At 40.1% G+C, this 22,853-nt stretch overlaps 1 protein-coding gene across 1 annotated transcript; it reads right to left on the reverse strand.

Moving 5' to 3' along the window:
* Positions 1–5,775: 5,775 nt before the first annotated feature.
* On the reverse strand, positions 5,776–12,946 carry LOC137139805 (Ig-like V-type domain-containing protein FAM187A). The gene is made up of 5 exons (XM_067527564.1): positions 12,760–12,946; positions 10,830–11,107; positions 8,263–8,616; positions 6,594–6,832; positions 5,776–6,431 (listed from the first exon to the last, which is right to left on the reverse strand). The coding sequence occupies exons 1-5, from the start codon at positions 12,943–12,945 to the stop codon at positions 6,205–6,207; spliced, it is 1,284 nt and encodes a 427-aa protein (XP_067383665.1). The 5' UTR covers position 12,946; the 3' UTR covers positions 5,776–6,204.
* Between the last annotated feature and the right edge of the window lie 9,907 nt (positions 12,947–22,853).

The raw sequence follows: 22,853 nt of genomic DNA on the forward strand, positions 1-22,853 counted from the left end.
TCCTAAAATATGGGAAAGTACAGCGAGTGAGGAGAAACTGCTGTATAGCAGGATGGTTTTACTTCTAAATAAGAGTGCAGTGGAAGGTTGTAAAGGATGCGAACTGAGGCTTTACCCCCCAAAGGCCATGATGAGCAGCTTATAAACCATTATTATAAAGCTATTATAAATGTTCAAAGTTTCTGAGATTCTGGGCACTCTGATGTACTTTTCCTTTATAAAAGGACATCTGAGAACAATGAAGACTCACATTAACACATGACGTCGCTTAGATTTGTTTTGTATATCTTTTGAAGATCTTTTTACAATTAGCCCAATCAATGCTTTTAAGTTGAAACAATAACATACTAATTAAACAAAACCATTTATAAATATTTATTATAATATTTATTTTATTGGTCAAATTTTGAAAGAGTTGAAGCAAAATATTAAATGTGTAAGAGCTATAGGTGTGTGTGTGTCTATGTACGTGTGCCCCAGTTAATCTGAAATCTGATCATCATCTCATCATCTTTTATCTTCTATCATCACCTTACATTTCCAGTTTCACACTGGTGACACTGATCAGACACACTTTTTACTTCCAATACACTGTTAATATACTTTTCCTTTAAGATTATTCCTTCACCATTTCTCTTCCTATCCATGGTGGAACATTTGTACACAAAGGTTATCTACCTTCTCCTCTCTATCAAATCAAACAGCTCTTATCGTTTACCTGTCTTAGTAACATTAAAGGTTCCAACCCTTACTTCCTACCTTAACTCAGTGGTTCGTGAGTACTCCACACAAGCCCAGCACCCTATCATCCACCCTTACCCAAGATTTAAGCCTGTTTCACATAAGAACTCTGGACAATGTTAGGATTCAGCCTTTGACATTGTCCAGTGTGACGTTTCAGACATGTAACACACAGCAGCGATTGCCTCAGTAACAACCGTCTACACGTGTGAAAATCCACTCGATTTCCCTGTTTGATCAGCACATGCAAGATGCACAATTTAATTTAAAACTTAGACTGTGGGAAACAGTGTTTTGTTTGCAGATCATCAGAGCCGAGCATCTGATAAAAAAGGTTTTTAATCACTTGACTACAATGGCAGTTGAGTAATTGAAACGTTGCAATGTCATCAACATGCCCTTTAGCTGGCTTTTAATCCTCCAGATGTTTCAAGATAGAGCAGCGTGCTGCACACACGAGCTGACCAACGTAATGCGGACATTGCGCTAGAGGGCTCAAAGGATAAAGTCCTGATAATATCACCAGTGTTCCACTTGGACATTTTCGTTCACACATACACCCCCTCCTGACAAAGTCAGGATAGTGTCAGAATTCCAGTGCATGTCTAAAAGGGGATTTGTAGTTTCCAGAGCCTGTGATGTGCATGGATGAGAGACCAACTATATGTATTTGGGCTTCACCTCCCAAACCAGCTTTTGAAGCCCCGGATGGACAAACCCAGGTCTCTGACATAGCTGGCTACCTAGCATACACCTCATGCAAGTACACTATATTGCCAAAAGTATTCGCTCACCCATCCAAATAAATGAATTCAGGTGCACAAAGCAAGGTCCATAAAGACATGGATGAGTGAGTTTGGTGTGGAAGAACATGACTGGCCTGCACAGAGTCCTGACCTCAACCCGATAGAAACCTTTGGGATGAATTAGAGCGAAGACTGTGAGCACTGTGTATTATGTATTTCATAAACTCACTTCCCAGAAGGGTTGAAGCTGTAATAGCTGCAAAGGGTGGGTCGACGTCATATTAAACCCTATGGATTAAGAATGGGATGTCACTAAAGTTCATATGGGTCTAAAGGCAGTTGAGCGGATACTTTTGGCAATATAGGGTATGTTTCCCACCTCTCTGTGTGAATAGGAAGGTTAATACGTTATTTTGGGCTGATGAAAAACTAAATTACTGTAATTACCTTTCGTCTACAGAAACTCCACCCTTAAAAACCTGGCTTGGTGCACACTTTGTGAAGCTACCACCACAACTTAAGTAAAGTGGTTCTCACGCAGCTTACCAGGGACATGCTCACTTGTGTGAGCTGTGTGCTCCCTTAATCCCTGTTGTAAATCAGTTAATGATTAATTGTGAGGTTACAGGGGAAAACCAGCAGGACTCTTCATCCTGGGGAATAAAGTGGAGCGGATTAAAGAAAGCAACTGGAATTGGAACAGAATCAAAAGGAACAAAATCAAAAGGGAGATGAGAGCAAGTGTATGGTAAAGACTGAACAAAGCATGAGCTGTTACTTCATTTAAATGGATCCTAATAAAAGCATGAATCCACAGCTCCTAAAAACACATTTCTGTGGACCTACCAAACAGAAACTCTATGTTTTTTTAATGCTAAGTGTAGTCAGACAGGGTGACAAGCAGGAATAGGATTTGTGAAACAAACAGGTAACAGTGAGATATTTGATTAATTTTATTAACAGAGGAATTATTGCCCCTAAAATATAAGGCTGTTCTGCTTTGTATATGTAGTTTCATTCCCAGAGCCTAAAGTCTGCTTTCAGAAATTGAATGAAATATCCAGCAAATTGAACAGATAGTCACAGTAGAAGAACAATTTACATTTTCTAGTTTTCCTGTGCCATCTGTCAGTGAGGTAAAATCAAAGCAGTACCATACTTAAAATGATTTGGGCTGCAACAATTTAGATGTGAAAAACATCTTTATAAAACAAGGCTCTCCATGAACAATATGCAGTGTGGTCCACAGGACAACAATCACTGATATATTAGAGTAAAGATAATTCCAGCTACAGGAAGTGAGGTTACACTGTCAAGTGTTATAATGAAAGATTATACCTTACAGTAACCTCCAAAAAACCCAGAAGCAGTGGAGAGGTACCTAAGTGGAGAGGTACCTAAAATACCTATAGTTGACACCCATGACAATGAAATGGTGAACAGAACATCAATTTAGCATTATTTCCATAAAGACTAATATTCATAAAAAGGTTTATACTATACAAGATATACTTTTATCTTGTATCAAACTGTCACAGCCAGGTAACAAGTATTGCTTGGGTTGTAGTGGTTGGACAGGTTTTTAAACATAGCACTTTCCTACAGGAGACCATAGTCTGAGTTGTAGCAATATACACATTATCCATCAATAATTAACCAGCCCAGATGAAAGAGTCACACCTCAAAGACAGTGAATTGAGACAAATTATCTTTTATATATATAAAAAAAACCTATTATATTGATCTAATGACTAGATAAATTCAGATAAATAATGATTCAAATAGGCTCTGACTTCTGTGCCACACTCACAACGTTAGTTTGATCCCCAGCTCCTCAGGTCACATGTTGAGTTTAGTCACTCGACTTGTTGGTGTCATTGATCTTTAGAACTGGACTGGGTTTGGGCTGATGTCTCACAACCTTTCTGGGGTTTGTCTCGCTGTTTGGTTATAAACGGTGCAGGAAGTGGTGTAGTGGTTCAGCAGAGAGGGGAAAACAAATAACTTTCTTCTTGTCAACACTGGTGCAGGTTGCAGCAGAACACACATGTGTAGCCAGAAGCTGGGGACGTCCTTTGACATGATGTCCAGATGACAATCTTATCCTTAATGGAAATTGTTAAAGGTGGCTTGTCATAAACAATATAAAATCCAATTATTTAATAACTGGAAAATTATACAATGTGCTAATAAAACGTGAAGATTATGAAGTTACAAAATGAAGTAACTGAATAGAAACCAACCTGAATTGTTATTTTAAGGGAGAGGGTGTGTATTGATTTTCCCACCATGGGGACAAAAACTCCTAGTTTTGTTTTGGTTGATTTTCTAATTACATAAAAAATTAATAATTCGTACAACTTATGTATATGGCTTTAATTGGTAACAGACTATTTTATATTTTTTTAAATTACGTTTACAATTTTGATAAACCTGACTGATTTACTTCTGATATACTTTAATAATTTGCTTTGTTAACTTAACATTGCCCATTTTTCATACTTTATTATTTGCTTTACCCAAAATGGTAAATGGTAAATGGTAAATTGGAAGTCAAAGTGCTTTACACTTCTTCTCATTCACCCATTCGCTCACAATCACACACACTCATACACCGATGGGGGAGCTGCTATGCAGCTGGCCAATGCTCACTGGGAGCAACTAAGTTGGGGTTCAGTGTCTTGCTCAAGGACACTTCAACATGTGAGCGGAGGATTGAACCAACAACTGCGAGATTGGTGGACAACCGCTCTATGCCACAGTCACCCCAGTTAGTAACAGAGAGTGCTCAGAGTCTGAATATGTCAGGCATAGAAAACAATACTTGAAAAAGTCATGGCTGCTGGCTCGAGTAGCAGCCAATTGCTTATTGGTCATGTAGAGGGTAGAGCTAAATCTGAGCCAAAGGGAGACAATCTAATGAATGAATGAACAAACAAAAACTAATAAATAAATAAGGAATGAGAATCATGACATGAGTTCTTATGTTAATTAGAACTAATGACTGAGCTCCTGTCAAACACACCACAGGGGAAAACTGTGTTGACCTCAATTCTATCTCATTAGTTCAGTCTGTAGTTTGTTGTTGCTATGAATGCATTATAATCCCTACATCAGTTTGTATAACCCCCTGCCCATGGAGATACATTGTTATAATTTATACTGGTAAACACAGTGAAAGTTGACACCCTGACCTCCACCCTATATGGACTTCACTAAGCAAACTTTTGATAAGACTGTAACAACAGTAAGAAGATATTTTTTAACACCATTCATGGAGCTGTTGTTTTAAGTTGTATTTGAAGGGAAATGCTCAGATCTCCATTGTTATCCTTCACTGAATGAAAGCCTCATAAGAGGTTGAGCAGAGGCCTCAAAAGAGACGATATTGTTAAAAAAAATAAAAATAGATTTGGTGGTGCAGTGATGTGTTATAAAATTATAAAAAAAAATGTCTGCTGTTCTTTTAAGTTCAATCAAAATTTTTGTATTCCGGCCTTCAGAGAGACCACTTCTAAAATGAGTCCTGTTATGACATCAAACTAAATTGCTGAATATGCATGGTCTCCAGCTGCAGCCGTTAGACAAGATAAAGATGGAGGAAAAAGAATTTGCATTATTCATTGGGTAGTATTTGCCTGGCTGGAGGCAAATGTAGGACCATCTGATCTATCACATTCTTTACACCGGGGTATATTGGCCACAACAAGGCTTTCAATAGACAGTTCAATACCTGCAGCTGCTACAAAACACCAGGTGTGAGAAGTCATCACAAACACCAACTGTGGCAACTTTGGCACAGGAGGGTAGAGGGGTTTGTAAGCAGTTGTTGGTTCAATCCCCGGCTCCTTCGGTCACATGTCAAAGTGTCCTTGAGCAAGACACTGAACCCCAACTTAGTTGATCCCGGTGAGTGTTGGCCAGCTGCATAGCAGCTCCCCCATCGGTGTATGAGTGTGTGTGTGATTGTGAGTGTGAATAGGTGAATAAGAAGCAGTGTAAAGTGCCAATAGGTAGAAAAGCGCTATATACAGTATTGTTCAAAATAATAGCAGTACAATGTGACTAACCAGAATAATGCAGGTTTTTAGTATATTTTTTATTGCTGCATGGCAAACAAGTTACCAGTAGGTGCAGTAGATTCTCAGAAAACAAACAAGACCCAGCATTCATGACATGTATGCTCTTAAGGCTGTGCAATTGGGCAAAACCTGGATTATTCTGGTTATTCACATTGTACTGCTATTATTTTGAACAATACTGTAAGTGCAGACCATTTACCAACCTTCTGATCGGAGTGGAGTTTCTCTGTTATTCCATACATATCTCTTTGTAGGTAAAAGTGAGAAATACAGTGAAAGATATCAAAAGACAGATGGTTAATACATTTATGCAAAATTTTAATAGAATAAAAGGTAATTTTACAAAAATATCTCAGTACAAAGAAATGTCCTCCTACACATTAATTTGTTCACCCATTTCAGAGTTATTTAACTCAACTGCTCAAGCTTGACTTGTTTTTCAATTTGTAGATGTCAATAGCCTTTTTGAGTACATGGAGGCACTTTGAAAAAGTAAAATTGCCAAATGTAGATTTCACAGCATGTGTCTGTTATACTATGGTGATTGTATAACTGTGTTAGCGATGGTATTTACCAGAGTGCTGTTATTATGATGGCTGGAAATAACTACAAAACTTCCAAGTATTTCTGTGAATTTATTCTGCATGTGCTCCAGAATTGTCTCTGAAGTGTCTGACTCCAGCTCTGCAAAACAACAGCAAGCAAAACACAGCAATCATGGCAGCATATGATTTTAACACGGTCTTAAAAGCAGTCTGGAACTCAGGATCTGACATCACCGACTGGCCCTGTCCCAAATGGGCGTAAACCAGCAGATGTATCTTTGCAGCGCGGCGACCCTGCAGCCAGCAGTGGTAGACGCCTAAACCAAATATTGGAATACTGTAATAAAACTGAAATTAAACAGCTTTCAAAAACATAGACATTTTTGTTACTGCAAATTGTGTTTTTATAGTATTTACATATATACATACTTTGACAATGCTTGTTTTGGTTGAAGGACACAGTAAATAAGAGTTGATACCTGAGTCCTGAGTTTTCGCAGGTTTAAACACCAGGTGGTTTCCAGTGTCTATCAGTAGCCTTGGGGATGTGGTACTGAGGTTACCACCATCTAAGTACTTAAACCGGTAGATGGGTTGAGATCCCTGGTCCCAGGCAACAGCCATGTTAGCTCCTGCCCCCGGGCAACCTAAGGCCAGAATATGGTCTGCTGGGTGGTTCTGGTAGAACACAGGTACTGCCACCGGCATAGAAGCAGAACTATAACACAGACAGAAACAGAAACAATTGTTTCTAGAAATGAATAAAGTCTGGACTGGCTAGCATTATTTAAACTGCCTGCAGCAAATTTGTCAGTCAATCAGCACTTGAATCAGCACCGAAACATCTCAACAGTTTCTAGGCTAGTGAAGTTTTGGTGACCCAGACTAAAATATATTCACTTGAAATATCTTGCCATTTAATTTGGAATAGATATCCATTGTGAAATTTGGTAGCTTCCTAAAGTTTTTCCTTTAGCACCATTAGCTGGTGGGAAACTCTGTACAATCCCACTTTACACCATAGGTTGTTTGTTCCAAACAAACAAAAAAACAACAAAAAGAGGAACAGTTGGGTGCAAAAGTTCCTCTCATAATGACGATTAATGAAGATTTACCAAATATGAATGTTTCCTTCTCAGAAATCAATAATTTTTTTGTTAATTTATTAAAAGGGATACAAACTGTGGCACTGATAAAATTTCTATTAATTAGCTTTAACTTTTATACACTCCTCCACCATTGATGCACAGCTGTAATCCAGTGCTGCACTATTTTAGTGTCATTGTCAAGAGACAGTATTTATTTTGGTGTTTGGCACTAAAGATGCAGTTACAACAGACAACCTCTTCCCTATGTGGAGGCACTCTTTCAACAAAGTGTCTGGTGAATGTATGAGAGAACAGGGACAAGTAACCTGTGTAGGCTTAAAGGTTGGAGGAATCAAATCTTGGATGTATGACCAAATATCTGGAAACCTGATATGCACAAACATCTCTCAGGTATGTATTTGTGCTACAGTAATTAGGAAACATTCACTATATGGCAGATTAATGGCCTATCGGACAAAATGCATCACACTACCTTTTTTGTGTTGAAAGGGCCTAATCAGAACTCTTTTTAACTGCTTGCTGCTTCTTTTATTTTTACCATTCGGAAATCTTTCGTCATGTCATCTGAATCCTTTATCTGAGTCTGGTTTTTCACTCAGAATTAAACCCTTTTTTTACATAAATGCATTTAGGATGCTCCTGCATAAAAAAGTCAGGCGCATTGGGTGGAGAAACATGAGGTATGTCACACTGCAAAAGCAGCACACAAAACACACTGTCATTAAAAAGCCGCCCCAAATGTCTAAAACGTGTTCTGTCTGATCAGGCCCTAAGCTAAGCTGGTGGACATTGTAAACATTATTCCTGCTGAAAAAGTAGCAAAATAACCTGATCTGTTACTGAAAGCATGATAATGTTTAGGTCACATTTCTAAAAGCATAATATTTTCGTGCTGGCTTTTGTTTAGAACATAAATAATTAATGTAATAATCTGCTGCTAAAAATGTTAACGTATAGATGTATTTCTGTTTTAATAGAAGCAGCTGTCGAACAGTCTGGTCTGTTCAGTACCTTTGTGTTATTTACTATGGGTGCTTACCTGTACCCAAGAAATCCCATCAGTTTGGAGGAAGGTGGGGCTTCAACTGGACAAGTCACGTGGCAGTTCCTGACCTCTAACTTGGCAGCGACTCTGTTTTGCTTCAAACGAACAAAAGTACGAGGCACTGCCCCCGAGCCACAGGAAGCGATGGTCTGATTTGCCCGTCTGTAGCGTACATGCAGAAAGTGGGAGTGGATGTAGCAGAGTCCCACACGAATCTGCTCCCCTGGTATGCCACAGCGATCACATACCGACCAGGGCTGGAAGCTGGTGAAGACCTGATAAAACGGCTGAGTAGAGCCAAGTTCATTTCTCACTTGCCATGTCTTGCTGTGGTTTTGTGGAGCAAGCCTGGAAGCATTTAAGCAATGGGTCATTAGATATGAATTAAAAATACAAATAAATTAACAAAGGTTTCATTTTTTTCCTTTGGATTGAGTCATTTAAATAATTTCTACTTCTTTGAAAAACTCACAATTTAAATACAGAGAGTCAAATGATTTGCAAATATTTCAAAAGCCACATTTGAATGTAAATAGTAGAAGGACACATCTAAAATGTTTAAACTGAATGTCTAAACTTTCATAGTTTTTTGAAAAATATAGAAAGAATTATTTGATGCAAACCACTAGTTGCTCTACCTCCTGCACCACAGTCGCAGAGCAGTCGTCTACTAATCCCACAGTAACTGGTTTGATCCCCAGCTCCTCAAGGGACATGTTGAAGTGTCTATCAGCAAGAGACTGAACCCCAACATAGTTGTTCCCTGTCAGTGTTAGCCAGCTGCATAGCAGCCCCCCCATCGGTCAGTGTGAGTGCGAATGGGTGAATAAGAAGCAGTGTAAAGCACTTTGAGTGCTAATAGCTAGAAAAGTGCTATATAAGTGCAGACAGTTACCATTTAATTTGATAAAAGTTGGGACCTGGGCATATTTACCACTGTATTGCACCACCTCTCCATTTAACAGCACTTTGTATTTTAAACTAAGCTGAGAGGACCAGTTGAAAACAAATTCCCATTCTTACTGGATTCTCATATTTTCATGTTCATATTGCTCCAAATGATTTCATTGGTTGACAGGTCTCGACTGCAGGCAGGTCAGTCTAGTACCTGGCCTCTTGTTATTACCGTTGTTGCCTGTTGTCATGCTGTTGTAATAAGTGCAAAATGTGGTTTGAAATTGTGTTGTTGAAAAAATTAAGATCTTTCCTGAAAAAGGTCTCATCTAGCAGCATGTGTTACTCCAAAAGCTGTATATAAGTGCAGCATTTGCAGATGTGCAAGTTACCCATTCTGTGTGAAATAATGCACCCCCACACCAGGTTCTCTTCATCTTTTATGATTATGTATTTGTATTATTATGTATTTATGTCTTTTCAGTATTTCATAGAGTGATAAACCTCACCTTCTGAAAGACTCAGCCTCTCTTTTGTGCTTTCTTTAATATTCAGTCATGATACTGATATGTTTATTATTAGCCTCAATCATTTTGAGATATTTTTCTAGTCAATATTTAAAATCAATAATCAGTTTTGAAAATGATTTGCAAATATTTGTAGGCTGTCCTAATTTTCAACACAACTGATAAATGTAAACAGGCAGAACTTATTCACTGAGGAGCTTATGAGAGATCCTAACGGGTTGCGGTTTGATGAGAAAATGCTCATTAGAAGACACAGGCACAGGCCATGACCCTGTAATGGATTGGAATCTCCTGGTTGTGGTGCTAATAACAAATGCTTTGATTTCTGCTAAAGGTTGGTTACGATTTTAAAAGTCAAGCGGCCAATACAGCAATAAAATGTCCACTCAGCAATTAATCATTTGGCCACCTGTTTCTAAAAGGAGAAGAATTTAGCGGTAAGTATTTACGTCTTTAATACAAAGCTAGTAAAGATTTTATACTCTTCTTAAGAAGACTTAAGAGGTTTTTGTACTGTGGTTCCTGCATGGGGGTGGAAAGGTTGTCTGTCTGTTTGTCTCTCACTGTGTTGACCCTGAAATAGACTGGAGACCTGTCCAGGGTGGATGCCCACCTCTTTCCCAACAGTTGGGATAGGCTCCAGCTCCCCTGCAACCCCAAACAGGATAAGTGTTTTAGATCATTGATGGATGTACAGTTCCTGATTCTGCATTTATACCTCTGTGTATTTTTTGCCAGTTTTTTTTTCTTTATTCTATTTTGTGTATTATGTGATAGCCAATGATGTCCATCTAGATTTGGCTATGGGTGTTAGTGTGTGCCCAGAGGACAGTACTGAATCAGTTGTACAGTAACATAATCATTATCATCATTATCCAAATTTATCTAAATGGTAACTTGCCCCTTAAATTATCTAATACGCTTTACGATGTTGCTACTCATTCACCCATTCAGACAAAAACTCACACCCCGATGGTGGTGGCTGCCATGCAAGGTGCTCACCTTACCCACAGGGAGTGGGTGTCTGTGTCTTGACCAAGGACACTTTGACACATAGCCAGGACCGGGATCAAACCACTGACACTGGTCTGTAGACGACTGTAAATGCCTTTTCAACTGAGCTACAGTGTTTCTTGTCACCTTGGAGCGAGGCTGAGTGTGCTTGCCTCCTGGATGTCCAGATCATACCCATAGAAAAAGTCTTTATGGGCAGACCCACAGATATAGATGCCAGAGTCATCGGTCCCTGCTCTGAAGATCAACAGGCCGAAGAGACGAATGGAGAATCGACTCCTCAGGTCACCAGTGTTAGGGACCTGACTTATGTCCAGCAGCTTGTTGCCATGGTGATCAGTCAAGGCTCTAGTCTCATCTGAGGTGTCTGATTGTTTCTTGAAGAACCATACAACTGATTGGACCTGAAACACACAGGAAGGAAAACGCATCTGCTGGTGGTCGATAATATTCAGCTGATCAATACCAGACACTCAAATTACTTTAAATGCTGCTTAGATTTAAATATCTCCCTCTGTTTTGGAAGAAAATTACTTAGAACATTCAGTAGCACAGTGGTGCAGTAATTAGCACTGTCTACTCAAAGCAAGAATGATACTGGTTTGAACCTGCAAATCATCTATTGTCTTCTCTCCAAGACTGCATGGGTTTGCTGATCTTTTCTCCCCACTGTTCACATAGACATGCAGGTACAAGCTAAACCTTTAAGAGGATAAGCTGAGGGATGGATTTTGTTATACCCAGCTAAATTTATTTGTGTGCCTCTCCTAAATCCTATTTCCCTAAAATGCTGCCTATAGTCTGTGGATTACAGCAACAGAGTAACATGTATTATTTATATATTTGGGCTGTCTGAATGCTAGAGCATAATGATATTTATTTTATATATATATATTTTTTATTATTATTTTTTTTTCATTCTGGCTTCCATCTTTCATACATTTTTTTGGCCTAACTATTTCGGGAAACTCTTGGGTAGAAACACAGTTTAAACTTCAAAAGATCAGCTTATAAAGGCCATAATTGCTTGTATATTACTTTTTATATAACTTTCAAAATGTTTTTTTACTATTAAAAATTGATGAAGCCATCAATAACATCATCAGTGACATCACATAATTGCCTTGATGTCTTTAGGTCTAATGGCTTTGTAGTTTCCCTAACCAGTATATAAGGAAGCAACATTTTGTTTCAGCAAAAACAGTTTTTCAACTTCGCTTGGAAAATCCTTTGAGCATTCACTGTTCATTCCTTTTTGGAAATGCTTTTTCTATTTAAACATTTGCTACCTACTGTATAAAATTCTTCACCAAGTTTTTACATTGAAATCATCAAACGTTTCTATTTTAAGTCTAAGTGATTTTTAAAAACCAATCTAAATTAATACAAAATGTAAACCAGAAAATAAGTAATTGTATAAATCTTCACCACTCATTCATAACTCATCTAAATTATGGTTTGGTACAGCCAATTTCTAGTAGAAGTCAGAGATCACCCAGTATCTTGGCCAAAAACTACACTAAGAAGACACTCTTGAGAAATAATCCTGTGAAAGGATTATTGAAAAACAGAAGTCCGGGAATGATAATTTCCAAGTCATTTAATATCTCAAACCTACTACAAACTTTTGTGGATTTATAAACGAAGTGATGCTCCTCTATTTACCACAGCACTAGATGTAGCCACATGGTAATTTTTACCTTTGAGTTGTTTTGGCTGCTGGTTCAAATGACTCATCCTGAATGAAGAATTTCTCCTATGTCTTCTATGAGGTTTCTTCCATTTTCTTCCCGTTATTGTTCTTTTAGGAAGTTTTTCTTTCTCTGATTTGACTAAATGCTAAATGCTTAAAGCTAAATGAGTCAAAGTTTCACCTTGAGTGTAAAATAACACCAACTATGTTAATTATTAAGTCAGTTATATAGTTGCAGAAAAATGTATCAGACTCTCTTTGAAAAAATTCTAATTGCCACATTTTAAAAATACAAATAACATGGGAGATTTATTATGGGATGGAACAAGCCTGGCATTTCTTTTAAATACTTGTTTCTGGTACCTGCTGAGGTTTGCAGAGGCAGGGCAGCTCCACTGTGGCTCCAGCTAGGTAGGCTGCATTGGTAAAGGTCAGAAACGCAGGACAGGCTCTTGCAGCAAACACATCCTGCTTATCCTCAGGAGCCTCATAACTCCAACCCTCAAGACACAGAAGGAGGAATATAATTGGAGAGAACGTAGAGGGCATCGCTCTTCAGTGGGGACAGAAAATGTTTTGTAAATTATTAGTCAATAATGTTTTGCACAATGTTCAAGAAAAGTCCACCATGTTAGCTTTAGACCTGAAAAATAAACTCATTAGTCTTATTAGTGATCAATGGGCCAACGATTACGCGCTACAGAGGTTGTATGATAAACACGGAACATTTATTGAATTCCACTTTCTACAGTTGAGCTGATTAAAAAAATAATTCCACAGAACACGTAAAGAAACCATGTACCTCCACAGCTACACACACAACTTTCCACTACTACCTTGCTCTTGCCGTCTGCTCGCCGAAATAGCTAAAATCAAAAGTTGCTTTTGTATATACTCTCAAACTTCAAAGCCAGTCTGCGTCAAAAACTTCAAAGGCAATTATGTGATTTATTGGCATCATAAACACACTTATACACACCCTTCTTAATTCACCTTACCTTTCAAGATACAGTGTGACTACAAAAAAAACAAAAGCAGAACAAATATAGAGAAAACTTTTGTTGGCCCATACAAGTTTAGATTCAAAAACTCTGATAGAATCTGATGAGCTCACAGGAATCTGCTCCCTGTTGTCAACGGAAACATCATACAGTCCTGCAAACTCTAATCTTTGTTGGCCAGAATTCTCAAAAAGTTCCTGTATGTTTTTATGTCTCTTTAGTTTATCTGTCCATTTCTTTCTTCCTTTCAGCATTTATTCTGCCAAAAGTTTCAGCAATTCAGGATGTCATGGTCTGACTTCCTAACTTTTGCAACATCTTTTCTAAAAAAGTGTGATGCTCATTGGCCGGTTTTTAATCGCAAGGTCAAACAGAATTCACAGGGGATTCACAGGTTAAATTGACCATTCTGATCAGAGCATTGCAAATTCTTGCATATACTGCTGTGTAAAGTAGACTAACTTCTGCTGGACTTGGGTTGCTATGGTGACAATGTGCATTATTGCTGAAGGATTCAATTCAATTCAATTCAACTTTATTCATACAGCCCCAATTCACAACAAAGTCATATCAAGGCATTTTACATAATAAAGTCAATTCTATAAAGTTATGAAGAGAAAACCCCCCCAAAATCCCACTTGACTCACTTCCTTCTTAAACAAACACACGAACAAGATGTCACAGATGAAGATTTCAGCAATCTATCCCACCTTAATGGGTACCTAAAAGCAATGACATGCTGTTAGATGCCTCAAAATTTTCTATCATTACATTAAGAGAAACCTCAGGTCCTCCTCCATCACAGTACACATTTAAAGTCAGGAAAATGTCATAATTCCAGTGCATATATGAAAAGGTGATAGATGTGTTCTCCTTGTGTAAAGGAGTCCTTATGTAAAGTGGGGGATGGATAAAAGGGCAGCGTGGACAATAAGAGACAGGTTGTTTCTGAGGCCTCCTCCTCTGGTGAGAGAAGTATTCTACATGTGAACGTAAATGGCTTCACTTACTCCTCTCTCATACTATCTACCTTCTCTATCCAAAATGTGGACTTTATTGTCTTCAAACGAGTGTTCTTTGTCTTACAGGTGTAGGTACGCTGCTGATTCTGGTCCTGAGGTGTTGCTTCTCCTATGTTGGACCAGCATGTTTTGCAGAGGCTTTTTAGTTTCTCTTAACACTCTTCACTGCTCTGGACTACATACACTATGTTGCTCTGCTATGTGTGTTAGTGGGTTTGAAGTAAAGTTTTTTCTCAGCTTCCCTGACACTCCAGCCATATAAGGAACCACCAGGTTTTCCTTCAACTCTAATCTCTGCTCTGTCCATTGTGCTTCTGCTGGACGTGGTCCCCATCTTGTTCAAGGCCCACTTAGGATAGCCACAGGCCTTGAGAACTGTCCTCAGATGTCTGTGTTCTTTCTTTTTGGCTTCCATGGAGGTGGAGATGTTTTCTGCCTGATGACTCCTAGATAGTGTTGCAATGGGTGGTGGGAGTCAAACCTCAGGTACTGGTCAGTTTTTCTTGGTTTCCTGAATTAGGATTTATGGCAACCTATAAACAGAAATCTACAGAAAATATGAAACTTCTAATTATTATGCAGGCACGCAAGAAAAATATTTCTTTATCAAAAAATCACTAATCACTAAATTATTATTCATTGTTAACATGGAGGTCTTTTAGTTTATAACATTTCAAACTATATTCAAACTATTCAAATTGTGTGACTTGACATAAAATTACTAAAATTAGTCCTCCAACAGTCCCTTTAAAAACTAAACCACTGCATCAGAAAAAGAAAGCATATTGTGCCTTAGCACGGCTATAGCAGCAGGCTGGTGCAGAGCTACACAAAGCTCATAATCCACACATTGCTGGTATGTGGTGAACTCGACTTCATACACTTGATTCATCCAGCACTCCCACAACTGTGCTGCAGTGTTGGTGTAATATTGTCAAGTAGAGTGAAATAAATGAGTGAAATGAAGCAACTCACTGTTAAGCTGCAGGTCTGTGTCATCAGGCCTCCAGCCCAGTAAGTGAACACAACATGTATGTTTCCCAAATTCGCTGTTTGGAGACACGCACAGCACTTTATGATGTAAGCTGGCTGGCTGAAGGCATATACTGCACAAGATAGGACTGCACTGTGTTTGTGTAGATAGCAGGTACAGTACAGAACAATAGGGAAGCTGTGAGGGCAGCAGGATGACAACAGCTGCCTGTTTTAACAAAATAGAATTGAGTTCTTTCTAAACACCCAGTTAAAAAAAATTAAAAATCACATGAACGGGAGCATTGAACCCGGTTTGTTTTTCACAGTCTCACACTTCAATTTGTAATCATTCTCATTATTTCTTTTTTTAATACCAATTATAATTGATGGTGCCCACTGGGGAAAAAATACCTGTTACAGAACAACAGATGAAGCTTCGGTGCCTGCAGGCAGCCCAGTCACTACCAGGAAGCCTGAGAAATACATAAATTCTGGGGACATTTTCATTTACTGACAACAGATACACAAGTTAATACTTATCAATTATTAAATTCACTCTTAGAATTACTCAGTCTAAGGGGAATTTATTTTGTTACAGAATGTGTGTTTACAGCAACAAACGTGTTGCATACAGGGCTGCACCCTGCCCCCACTTCGGACACTTGAAACCACATCTCTTTGTTCCTGTACCCTGCTTACAGACAAAGACTGAAACAAACACACCCTGTCACCAAACAGGTTAAACTCTGGACCCCAGAGACTGAGAGCACCCTGCAGGACTGTTTTGCTCTGACACACTGGGATGTGTTTAAAGCTGCAGCCACTCTGGAGGATTCTTCCGTCAGCGTACAGGATTATGCTGAGTATGTGACTGGGTACATCAGCACTTGTGTTGATAACATCGTGCCCACCATACAAATCAGGAAGTTTCCAAACCAGAAGCTCTGGATAAACAGGCAGGTATGTCACATGCTGCGTGCTCGGTCTCTTGCATTTAGATCAGGCAATGAGACCAAATAGTACAAAGCTGTGAAGTACGGACTGAGAAAAGCCATCACAGCAGCCAAAGCTGCTTTGAGGCCCCCAGCTACACTGCAGAGAGGGGGCTCACACACACCTGGACCGATAAACCCCCCTTCACTCCACAAATTGTCTCAACGACCCAGGTACACAAAGCTCTGAGGAAGATCAACCCCTGCAAAGCAGCAGGACCAGACAACATCCCTGGGTGGGCCCTCAGAGCATGTGCCAACGAGCTGGCTGACCTCACCTCCATCTTCAACCTCTCCCTCAGCCAGTGCACCGTTCCTTTGTGCTTTAAGACCACGACCATCGTCCCCCTGCCTAAGAAGAGCCCACCCACCTGCTTGAATGACTACAGGCCAGTAGCACTCACTCCAATCCTCATTAAGTGTTTTGAGAAAGTGGTGCTGCCCCACATTTAGAGCAGCATACCAGACACTATAGACCCCCTGCAGTATGCCTATCGGCCCAACAGGTCCACCTCAGATGCCATTGCTGCTGCCATCCACTACTCCCTCTCTCACCTGGAAAATACGGCTCATACCTAAGGACACTCTTCATAGACTACAGCTCCGCCTTCAACACGGTCATTCCCCAGAAACTCACCCACAAACTGTCCACACTTGGTCTGCACCCCACCCTCTGTGATTGGCTCCTAGACTTCCTGACTGGCAGGCCTCAGTCTGTCAGGATTGGTAACAGGACTTCAGCCAGCATCATCACAAACATTGGCCTCCACAGGGTTGTGCACTCAGCCCCATCCTCTACACCCTGTTCACCTATGACTGTGTAGCCTCCCACAAAGACATAATCATCCTCAAGTTCGCGGACGACACCGCAGTGATAGGACGCATCGCTGGCGGTGACAAGGAAGCCTAGAGGAGGGAGGTGGCCCGTCTGGTGTCATGGTGCGGAGACAACAACCTCACCCTCAACACGGACAAGACAAAAGAAATGATAGTGGACATGAGAAAGGAGAGAAGAACGCATCAGCCACTGTTCATCCGGGAGCTTGAAGTGGACAGGGTGAGCAACTTTAAATACCTGGGTGTCCACATCAGTGAGGACCTCACTTGGACACCTCACGTCACGCAGCTGGTCAAGAAGGCCCAACAGCGGCTGTATTTTCTGAGGAGGCTGAGGAAGTTTGGCAGGTCGCCTCAGCAACTTCTACAGCTGCGTCATTGAGAGTGTCCTGACCAACTGCCTCACGGTGTGGTACGGCAGCACTACTGCCATGGACCACAAACGCCTGCAGAGAGTGGTGAAGACTGCACACGATCACCAGGACTCCACTGCCCTCTCTGCAGAGCATCTACCACCGCAGAGTCCACAGGAGAGCTGCGTCCGTACTCAAAGACCCTTCCCACCCCCAGCACGGACTGTTCACACTTCTACCCTCAGTACAGAGGTACAGAAGTGTGAAATGCAGAACCTCAAGACTGAAGAACTCTTTCTTCCCCTCTGCCATCAGACTCCTAAACAGCTGACAGGAGTTTGCAACCATGGACATAACATAACTGTTTACATGGACATAACTGTTGAATAACATTGAATCACATTTTGCATTTGCACATTCATTTTTTCAAAACTGCACTACCTCACTTTTATTGCCTTTATTGCTCTTATTTTTTTTCTTTTATTTTTTTTTATTTGTATTTTATTTTTATTTGTATTTTTATTTTTATTTGTATTTTTATTTTACTTACTGACATTTATGACATTTAGTGTGGACGGAAAAGTAAGAATTTCATTGTGCAGGGAAACATGCTTTCTGTCTGTGCATATGACAATAAACACTTTGATTCTTTGAATCTTGAATTTTGTAGCACTTACAACCAGGCAGATTTTCCCCATCTGTTTATTTTTGTAAGACTATCTTGAGTTAAAGATCCTAGATGAGTTATGTTTGACATTTCTTACACTGAACAAACACTTTGTAAACACACAAAGTGTGTTCTCATTTGCTAAAAGGCTTTTGAATTTGAGATCAAAACGATTCATTTATCAAATATGCCACCCTATTCTGAGTGTGTGCCCCAGACTGGCCACCCCAGTAAAGATTTTTACATCCCCCCTGGGTACAGACTTCAAAAATTTGATTGTTATCACCTTACTTAAAGGCCTGTTATCAGCCAGAAGTCACAGTAGGGAATTATGTGCTATTATGAATAGGTTAAGGTCCAGGGGCGGCTATAGCTCAGTTGGTAAAGGCAGTTGCTTACGGACCACAGGGTGAGTGGTTCGATCCCCGGCCCTGGCTATATGTGTCCCTGGGCAAGACCCTGAACCCCTAACAGCCCATTCCCCCTCCCCAGCGATGCAGTGCCGGTCCAAGCCCGGTAGAAATTGGGGAGGGTTGCGTCAGGAAGGGCATCCGGCGTAAAAACTGTGCCAAATCAACATGCGGACAATGATCCGCTGTGGCAACCCCGAACCCACGGGATAAAGCCGAAGGAGTAATAATAATGAATAGGTTAAGGTCCAAAAAAGTTGGTTAGGATTAGGAAAATATACTGGTTTGCATTAAAACAAGTAAAATTGACTGTTGCCTTAAAATAAATTATTTCTTGTTTCTCATGTCAAATCCTTTGTTCCATCACCCACCCAGCAACTCTAACTTTGCCCCAATGTGCATCTTTTGCCCCAATGTGCCACATCTAAGGTACAAAAGAATAATTAAGATGCTGGTAGGTAATAGGTACCTTGCTGAACAACGTAATGGTCGTAATGATGTTATTTAATGGTCAGTTATCAGTCAAATGGCTTAACAAAACATTTCAATTAGGAGAGAAACATACAACAGAATAATGCATGATTCAAAGATTTAGAAGGTGAGCTGGGTAATAAAAAGTAAATAGACTTTGTTAGATAGACTTGATTGTCATTGCCAGTCAACTTTTTAGCCTGAAGAGGATGAAGGGAGATGAGGAGTAGGTTATTCCACCTGATGGAGTATAGATACTGTTGGTGGTGAAGTAAAAGATGAAGAAGGCTGGAAGAAGCAGTATTGACAAAGGGCTGATCTTGATGAAGGACTCAGTGGAGGGCTAAGTGACGACATAAGGGACGAAGATGGAGCAGACTGAGAAGCGTAATGAAGGGCTCATGGAATAATGATTTAGTGATTGGAATGTTGACAGGGTGGAGGAGGGTTTAGTCACAGCACTGAAATGACAGCTGACAAGGAGAGAGGCCGATTGAAAACTTGAACACCCTCAGACAGCTGATTATGTTGGGGTTAAAGAAGAGACGGAGGAAAAGGAGGAGACAGGAAAGAGAGCAGATTGAAACTTTGCTTAGCGTTAGTTGTCACATATTGCATTTTCCCTATAAACGGTTATAACTTTGCATAAATTTACATTTACATTTACATTTAGTCATTTAGCAGACGCTTTTATCCAAAGCGACTTACAAGTGAGGTACAAGGCAGCAAAAATCTAAGTCAAGGAGAAAACATCAAAGCAAAGTCCTATCAGAAAAGTGTTCACAGTTCACAGGATACAAGTGCAAGAGAGTTTGGTAGCTCGTTCCACCATCGTGGGATCATTGCGCTGACCAATTTTGCTTGGTGTCTTCTATGCGGTGCTGGGACCACCAGACGTCGTTCGTTGGCAGACCGTAGCGGGCAAGAAGGATTGTAGACTTGAATGAGTGAGTTAAGGTAAGCAGGAGCTGTCAAGTTAACAACCCTGTAAGCTAGGGAACAACCTGCTAGACCCTATTCCAGCTAGACTGCTCAAGGAAGCTTTACCCTTAATAGATATGTTCATATTAGTTCATATATCATCAATCTATCTTTAGAAACAGGCTATATTCCACAGGCCTATAATGTAGCTGTAATTAAACCACTACTTAAAAAACCCTGTCTTGACCCAGGTGTTTTAGCCAATTACAGACCAGTATCAAATCTGTACCGGTTCCGGCGCCTAGGTCTACAGCCTCCTCCTCAGCTCCGGCTCCTGCTCCGGTTCCAGCGCAGAGTCCGGTTCCAGTTCCTGTTTGTCCGGTTCCGGCGCCGAGGTCGGCAGCCTCTTCTCTGGCTCCTGCTCTGCTTCCAGTCCGTCCAGTTCCGGCCCCTAGGTCATCAACCTCCCAGCTCCGGCTCCTGCTCTGGTTCCGGCGTCAAGGTTGGCCTGCCCTGGTCAGTCTGTCTTGGACTTTTTTTTTTCTGTTTTTTGGCCCGTCTTGAATCCGGGCCTTGAAGGGGGGGTTATGTCACAGTCCTGTCCCCGTGTTTAAGTTATCTAGCTTTATTTCCTGTTTTGGCTTTTATTTTATTAATCCTCCTGTGTCTCTTTTTGCTGTCTTTACCTTCCTCATTTTGTCCTGATTTGTTTCACCTGTTCCTCAGTCCTTTTATACCCTGCTCTCTGCCAGTTCATATTATGTGTTAGCGTGTGTTAACACTCTGTCTGCATTTGTCACACGTTTGTATCCTGCTTGATCCCTATATGGACTCTGTCGAGGTTTTTGGTCTATGGTTTGGTCACTCCTTGTTATCTGGTTTGGTTATTTCTTGTTATAGTGGTTTGGTTCTCCTTTGTTAGGTTTGCATTAGTTTATTAGATTATATATTTACTTTACCCTGTTCCCGTATTAGTTACCCCTGTTAATTTCCCATTGCCTCTTAGTTTTTGCCTTTAGTATCTATTCCTGTTTAGTTTATTTTCAATTTTTTTTCAATTCAACTTTATTTATATAGCGCCAATTTACAACAAAGTAATCTCAAGGCACTTTACAGAATAAAGTCCAGACTACACAAGTATGTAGAAGTAACCCAACAAATCCCCCTTGAGCAAGCCCTAGGCAACAGGGGAGAAGAAAAACTCCCTTTAATGGGAGAAACCTCCAGCAGAACCAGGCTCAGGGTGGGCGGCCATCTGCCTTGACCGGTTGGGGTGAGTGGAAAGTGGAGAAAGAAAAGAAAAGAGCAACGAAAAGCAACAACAAAACAACAACAAAAAGCAACAACAAGAAAAGCAACAACAAAAAAAAAGCAACAAAAAAGCATTGTACAGGTTGTAGGACACAGAATTAATGGCATACAGTGGTGACAAATAAGTGTATAGAGAAAAGCTAGTTAGGGTTGAGTGAGGAGTTTTAACTATAAGCTTTATCAAAAAGGAAAGTTTTAAGCCTAGTCTTAAAAGTAGAGAGGGTGTCTGCTCCCCGAATTTGGATTGGAAGCTGGTTCCACAGGAGAGGAGCTTGATAGCTAAAGGCTCTGCCTCCCACTCTACTTTTGCAAACTCTGGGAACCACAAGTAGGCCAGTATTTTGGGATCGAAGTGGTCTAATCGGGCGATACAGGACTATGAGATCTTTTAAATATGATGGAGCTTGACCATTAAGAGCTTTGTATGTAAGAAGCAGGGTTTTGAACTCTATTCTAAATTTTATGGGAAGCCAATGAAGAGAAGCTAGTGAAGGTGAAATATGATCTCTCTTTCCTAATCCAGTCTGCACTCTTGCTGCAGCATTTTGGATTAATTGAAGGCTTTTTAGAGAGTTATTAGGACACCCCAGAAGTAGGGAATTACAGTAGTCCAACCTAGAAGTAACAAATGCATGGACCAGTTTTTCGGCATCACTTTGAGACAGGATGCTTCTAATTTTAGCAATGTTCCGTAGGTGGAAGAAGGCTGTTCTAGAGATTTGTCTTATATGTGACGTAAACGCCAAATCTTGGTCAAAGATAACTCCAAGGTTCCTCACCGTAGTACTAGAGGCCAAAGTTATATCATCTAAAGTAACTATATTGTTAGACAGCATATTTCTCATTGTTTTTAGGCCCAAAGAGGATGATTTCAGTTTTGTCTGAATTTAGAAGTAGGAAATTGTAGGACATCCAGGTCTTTATGTCTTTTAGACATGCTTCAAGTTTGACTAATTGGTTAGTATCTTCTGGTTTCACAGATAAATAGAGCTGGGTATCATCTGCATAGCAGTGGAAGTTTATGGAATGTTTCCTAATAGTTTTGCCTAAAGGTGACATGTATAGATTAAAAAGTATTGGTCCTAACACAGAGCCCTGTGGAACTCCATAACTAGCTTTGGTGCATAAAGAAGAGTCATCATTAACATGAACAAGTTGGAATCTGTCTGACAGATAAGATTTAAACCAATGTAATGTGGTTCCTTTAATCCCAAATCCATGTTCTAGTCTCTGTAATAAAATGTTGTGGTCAATGGTGTCAAATGCGGCACTAAGGTCTAGTAAGACGAGTACGGACACAAGTGCATTATCTGAAGCCAGGAGAAGATCATTGGAGACTTTTACCAGTGCTGTTTCTGTACTGTGATGAGCTCTAAATCCTGACTGAAAGTCTTCATACAAATTATTCCTGTAAAGGTGATCACATAATTGTTTTGCAACTACTTTTTCAAGGATTTTAGAAATAAACAGGAGATTTGATATTGGTCTATAGTTGGC

This window comes from Channa argus, chromosome 13 (genome assembly GCF_033026475.1).
Source record: "Channa argus isolate prfri chromosome 13, Channa argus male v1.0, whole genome shotgun sequence".
NCBI lineage: Eukaryota > Metazoa > Chordata > Actinopteri > Anabantiformes > Channidae > Channa > Channa argus.

Bases quoted from the DNA above. Each gene is read 5' to 3' on its own strand.
- LOC137139805 (XM_067527564.1), bottom strand. From the start codon at position 12,945: ATGCCCTCTACGTTCTCTCCAATTATATTCCTCCTTCTGTGTCTTGAG. The intron at 6,833-8,262 runs GTAAGCACCCAT...TCTGTGTTATAG, and splicing joins ATGGGATTTCTTGGGTACAG to TTCTGCTTCTATGCCGGTGG. The intron at 6,432-6,593 runs GTATCAACTCTT...TATTTGGTTTAG, and splicing joins TGCGAAAACTCAGGACTCAG to GCGTCTACCACTGCTGGCTG.